At 41.0% G+C, this 6,857-nt stretch overlaps 1 protein-coding gene across 1 annotated transcript; it reads right to left on the minus strand.

Annotated features, from left to right (window-relative positions):
- Nucleotides 1-3,262: 3,262 nt before the first annotated feature.
- On the minus strand, nt 3,263-6,500 carry LOC121878260. Its single transcript, XM_042384349.1, has 3 exons — nt 6,402-6,500; nt 6,103-6,221; nt 3,263-3,916 (listed from the first exon to the last, which is right to left on the minus strand). The coding sequence occupies exons 1-3, from the start codon at nt 6,478-6,480 to the stop codon at nt 3,779-3,781; spliced, it is 336 nt and encodes a 111-aa protein (XP_042240283.1). The 5' UTR covers nt 6,481-6,500; the 3' UTR covers nt 3,263-3,778.
- Nucleotides 6,501-6,857: the final 357 nt, after the last annotated feature.

Below are 6,857 nucleotides of genomic sequence, written 5' to 3' on the forward strand. Positions count from 1 at the left end.
TGATGTCCTTCCACTTATGCTTGAAGCGAGAGAAGAGAGTATTATCTGGTCCAGAGGAAGGCCCCATGCATTCCACATACGCTTTCTCGGCAACAAGCTCAAGGATGTGGTGACGACACGCGAGATGCAGAAGACGGCGGCCGAGTTTCTGCTCCAGAATGACACATGCCCCCGACAAGTGCCCAGTGTTTGAAGCTGTTGTGTCAAAACTGAGTGCTGAAACATTCTCTGATATTTTCCACTCTTCCAGCGCTGCACTGACTGCTGTAGCAATGGCCTGTCCAGTCCCTGACAATAGTTTCGGGACACCAAGCAGCTTTTCAGTATTGATTCCGGAGACAAGAATGGCGATTCGGTCAACACTCGCTCCTTGTTCATCAGGAATAATTTTTCCATCCCAGTGCACAGTGAGCACTTCACTAGGTTGAAATTTTTCTTTAATTTCGTTGGCAATCCCAGAACGGTGGGTCGCTCGCGAAGTACGCACTGTCTCATAGTTTAAAACTAGTTCCATTGGGTCATGACCTAGACTAGCAGCCGTGGCACTGACGATCCGGAGAGCAGAGCGGTGACTGATCCCAGTGCGGTCCAATGTACTTGACAATTCAGGGGTGATAACTTTGAGAGTAGCACGTTTACGATTGGAAGAAGATACCACTGGTGATATCGCTAGGGAACTTGTAGATGATGACGAGCTTGATTGTGATTCTGTTTCAGACGAAGAACCCAACTCATCATATTCAAGAGCAGAACTGGCTTGATTCTGTTGTAGAGATTGCTTACTCTTGCTTTCTTCCCGACGCTTGATGGAACAAGCAATCTTTTTGTCTACTCCTGCCATTACACCTCTTCTCCCTTTTTCTCGTTGCGCTGCCAGGAATGCTCGGTCTTCTTTGATGGTCAAGAGCTGCATTGCCTTGGGGTGGGCAACATCGAAGAGGTCCTCTAACTCATCACAAAAAGTTTCCTCTTTCTTACGTTGTGTGTCTGTAGTGCGAGTGCAGTTTTTCTTAAGTCCCTTCCACATTAAAAAAAGATCCACTACCTTTCGTCCAATACTCTTCTCAGTTATGGTAGGAATCCGTGCTTTATTCCAGAAACTAATAACCGATGCTGCAACTTCACTCGCAGAATCATTCACTGTTTTCTTATGTTCATTGTGACCGTGGAAAAACAGACGTAGAACATCTCCTCTTGAAGGAAGTTGTGCACCCGTGATTTCGGTTATGTGTTGACCAATGAGCCAAACTTCAGTTTTTGAACGTGTACTCTCCATTGAACCTGAAACAAACAAAAACATTTATGTAACTTATGTTGTTACTGTTATGCAAACAACAGCACCCATAAAGCATACGGCATGCAAGATCACTTGTATAAAGTTTTTAAAGTGTTATATACCTAAATTGATGCATTGATTTTAGACAAAGACAATGGTACTAACCGTAATACTGCAACAAGAGCGACGCACACACACCCACCGTCACGTCTCACACACAACTGATGCTACTGTACCAGTCAGACACTGGCACACAACCTCTTCCCCCTACCCCGACTGACACCCGCCTCTCCCTCCCCTCTGCATTGCCAATAGCTGCACCAGCCAAAATACTCATTACTCATTTTTAGAAAAAATGTTAGGAACAACTTTAATTTGAATTTGCATTCTACATATACCTGCAAAGTTTCATAGTAATCGGTTCATAAATAAAGAAATTAGAAAAAATCAATAATAATTTCAGTAGTGTTAACTTCAAATGGCTTGAGCCACCTCTAAATATTGTCCAAATGACCCAGGATTTCGCCTGTGTTCTTTTTTCATGGGTACGCAGTATTGGACAAATGGCCATCTAAAAATAAAAACTTTCACTTTTTATTGTCACCCTACTGTACACCTACTACCACCTGTACATATACTGCCACCTGTACACCTACTGCCACCTGTACACCTACTACCACCTGCACATCTACTGCCACCTGTACACCTACTACCACCTGCACATCTACTGCCACCTGTACACCTACTACCACCTGCACATCTACTGCCACCTGTACACCTACTACCACCTGTACACCTACTGCTACCTGTACATCTACTACCACCTGCACATCTACTGCTACCTGTACACCTAATACCACCTGTACACCTACTGCTACCTGTACACCTACTGCTACCTGTACACCTACTACCACCTGTACATATACTCACCTGTACACCACACCTGTACACCTACTGCCACCTGTACACCACTGCCACCTGTACATCTACTACCACCTGCATATCTACTGCTACCTGTACACCTACTACCACCTGTACAGTGTACACCTACTGCTACCTGCACACCTACTGCTACCAGTACCTACTGCTACCTGTACACGTACTACCACCTGTACACGTACTACCACCTGTACACCTACTGCCACCTGTACATCTACTACCACCTGCACATCTACTGCTACCTGTACACCTACTGCTACCTGTACACCTACTACCTCCTGTATACCTACTGCTACCTGTAAACCTAATGCTACCTGTACACCTACTGCTACCTGTACATCTACTGCTACCTGTACATCTACTGCCATCTGTACATCTACTGCCACCTGTACATCTACTGCCAACTGTACATCTACTGCCAACTGTACATCTACTGCCAACTGTACATCTACTGCCAACTGTACATCTACTGCCACTTGTACACCTACTGCCACCTGTACATCTACTACCACCTGTATATCTACTGCTACCTGTACACCTACTACCACCTGTACACCTGCTGCTACCTGTACATATACTGCTACCTGTACACCTACTGCCACCTGTACATCTACTGCTACCTGTACATCTACTGCCACTTGTACACCTACTGTAAGTTATGGAAGCAGACAACACTTATACTTTCTGAAGATTACTGTGTAGATGAGCTCAGTTGTGAGGAGATGGAGCTAGAGGTCTTAAAGAAAAACTAAATGACTTCATTGTATGTTTTGCTGAAGTTAAGTCTTAGAAAAGGCTATTTGATAATTCCTGTGGATATTTTGGTGACGTTAGCTCACAGAAAGTAAAGGTAGGCACTACACGATCGTTCTCGTGTGTTTTACATATTGTGTTAGAGACTTAATCCACTTGTAGGCTTATCGCTGTTATTATCCATTCCACAGGATGAAGAATTGTCAGTGTCTCGTTCCGTAGTACTGGACAGCCGAAAGGAGTTGTCAGGAAATCCATTTTAATTATAATGTATTTATTAATGGTCGTATAATATACAATTGCATTAACATAAACATTAAGAAACAAGTATTTACCTAATAAAAGAATTAAGGTGTGCAGACAGACTCTATAACAAACGCTAAACTTTATCAAAAGACTTAAGACAAAACTTAACAATTATTCTCCGTGACGACTAAAAGCATGCAGCTGTGAGAGGATGATGAGAGATAACTCTGCTGGATGGTGGACCTTTTTAAAATGTATAACTAGAAAACCACGCGGGATGGTTAGCTTAGATTATTTCTTAATATTAAAGCTAAGCCTCACTATTAGAAATTTTATAAACTGGACCATAGAAGATTAAGTTAGGCCATTCTTTTAAATGATTTGTTCAAGTCGACCCTCATAAGGTTAAGATAAACACAACAGGACTCATCCTTGTGCCGTTTCAACATTATGTTATACTTATTTCACTCTGCTGGGAGGTGTGGTGTAGCTCTCAATACTAGTTGAACTATCGGTGGTACTAGTAGCCCTACTGGTAGTAACCATGGGGCCTTGGTATTAGATCTATCCACTATAGTACCAATAAGGCTGGTTCTGGTGTTGGTTGTACTGGTTGTAGTACCAGGTGGGCCGTGGTCTAGGTCTAGGGCCAAACACCACTGGTGGTCGGTAATTACTGTAGGGGTTGTGTACTATCGCTCCCTGTAGATAAAGAAAAACACCTCATTAACCACACTACTGTAGGGAGAACGACATATAATGCAATAATAAAACATTTGTGCATAATAAAATGTTTGCGTTCCAGTGTTCGTTGTAGTTTCTTCTCTCTTGTATCTCTATAATTTATCTTTCCATAAGTTTTTTATCGCTATCATTCTTATCGGTCTGAAAATATAATGATCGTTCAACGCTCACAAACACATCACTTACACTCAAACAAACATTTATACAACCCAAACAGGGAGGTTCTACCGCCTGGGAAGATATTGGAAACATAATGTGTTGTGTAATGGTAGACCCTGCTGCCATATAAGAACATAAGAACATAAGAATGGAGGAAACTGCAGCGGGCCTATTGGCCCATACTGGGCAGTCCCGTTTACACCCAACCCCTATTGCTCATATAAGCATCCAACCTATGTTTGAAGCTATTCAGCGTATTCGAGTTAATGATGATATTTGGTAATTTGTTCCATTCATCCACTACTCTGTTTCCAAACCAGTGTTTACCTATTTCACGCCTAAATCTAAATTTGTCTTATTTAAAACCATTGTTGTCGAGTTCGCTCCTGGTTGGATAGTTTGAGTACCTTTGTAATGTCCCCTTTGTTTAGCCCTGACTTCCACTTATACACCTCTATCAGGTCGCCCCTCGCTCTACGTCTCTCAAGGGAGTGCAAATTAAGATGGTTTAACCTGTCTCTATACTCAAGGTTCCTAATGCCCGGGATTAGTCTTGTCATTCTCCTCTGAATTCTTTCCAATGATTCTATATCCATTCTGTAATACGGTGACCAGAACTGAAATGCGTAATCCAGGTGTGGTCTCACAAGAGCAAGATACAGTTTTAGGATGACCTCGCTAGTCTTGTAACTAACACTCCAAGTACTTTATTAGCCTTGTTACGAGCAAACACACATTGTTTACTTGGCTTAAGGTTCCTACTTATCATTACTCCTAAATCTCTCTTACAGTCGGATTTCTCTATGGCATCGTTGTTCATCTGGTATCTGGTTTCCCTGTTTACATCTCCTATACTGAGTACTTTACATTTGTCGACGTTGAATTTCATCTGCCATTTTTCAGACCATTCGAAAAATTTGTTTAGATCTTCCTGTAGTTTTGCTGAGTCCTCGTCAGATTTGATAACACGTCCTATTTTAGTGTCATCAGCAAATTTACTTATGTTGCTGTCTATGCCGATATCTATGTCGTTTATGTATATAATAAATAATAATGGTCCAAGTACTGAGCCTTGGGGAACTCCACTTGTGACGTTGCTCCAATTGGACTTAGTGCCGTTAATGCTCACTCGCTGTTTCCTGTCCTGTAACCACGCCCTAATCCATTTAAGGATGTTAACTTTGATGCCATGAGCTTCTACCTTTCTAATTAGTCTTTCATGGGGGACTCTGTCGAAGGCTTTGCTAAAGTCGAGATATACCACATCATAATTGTGCCCCTCGTCCACCGATTCGAAAACTGATGAAAAGAATGTTAATAGATGAGTTAGACAAGAACGTCCGCTTGTGAAGCCATGTTGGGAATCATGTGACCAAGTCCCAGGTTGCTGATATGTCTTTCTGCCTCATTTGCACACAATTGTAGGGTCTCAAATGTTTCTCTTACTATTGACAACACAACATACATATATTGTTTCTCACTTGTGATCTTTTTTCTTTTCTTTTTTCTTTATGGTTCATTATTATTATTATTATCATTATCATTATCATTATCATTATCATTATCATTATCCTTATCATCATTATTATTATTATTATTATTATTATTATTATTATTATTATTATTATTATTATTATTATTATTATTATTATTATTACATTTTCACCCCCCAGGCCCTGATGTGGATCAGTAACCTGTGTCCGGGTGGACTAATCCCTGTAAGAAAATAAAAATGTAGATTCATCTTACATATTAAGTGGGTAACAATTTTAGGTAAATTTTTTCAAAGTTCCCTACAAAGTTATTCTCTTACTTCTTTCATCCAGAATTTCAGATCATAGTCCAGAAAGAATAAATTTGTTCAAAGGTTCTACATTTTCACAAAATCAGAGTTATAAATGTATTAGTACTAATATATGATAAATTCATATTTTCCTCAAAGTCAAAATCTTCAGAACTGGATAAGATTAAACAAAAATTATTACCGAGTTGGGTCTCGTCGCACCAACACCTCCAGCAGCAAAGCCCCCACCACCACCAAATACTGGTGCATACTGAGGCTGAGGAGCCGGAGTCTTACTGCTCCTGAACCTCCCAACGTTTTCTGTACATGAAGAAATCAAACATGTAAAGCTCAATAGCACAATGGTCATAAATGAGTTTCCTCACACCGTATTTAATTACTTGGTATTATACATGTTTCACAACCTAAAGGCCATAATGATCATTGTAGTTCTTAACTAACAAGTGGAAAAACAGGAGATAAATAGAGGTAAGTACGTACCAGAATGAGCAGGTGTAGGCGTGCAGCAGAGAGCCAGCAGAAACACCCATGTTAGGCTGATCAGGTAGCCAGCCATCATCCTCACTGTGTCCAGGTAGATAAAGTATGAGTCAGCTCACTGTGTCAAGGTAGATAAAGTATGAGTCAGCTCACTGTGTCCAGGTGGATAAAGTATATAAGTCAGCTCACTGTGTCCAGGCAGATAAAGTGTATGAGTCAGCTCACTATGTCCAGGCAGATAAAGTATATGAGTCAACTCACTGTGTCCAGGTAGATAAAGTATATGAATCAGTTCACTGTGTCCAGGTAGATAAAGTATATGAGTCAACTCACTGTGTCCAGGTAGATAAAGTATATGAGTCAGCTCACTGTGTCCAGGTACATAAAGTATATGAGCCAGCTCACTGTGTCCAGGAAGATAAAGTATGTGAGTCAGCTCACTGTGTTCAGGAAGAT

This window comes from Homarus americanus, unplaced genomic scaffold, assembly GCF_018991925.1.
Source record: "Homarus americanus isolate GMGI-L3 unplaced genomic scaffold, GMGI_Hamer_2.0 scaffold36594, whole genome shotgun sequence".
Taxonomy (NCBI): domain Eukaryota; kingdom Metazoa; phylum Arthropoda; class Malacostraca; order Decapoda; family Nephropidae; genus Homarus; species Homarus americanus.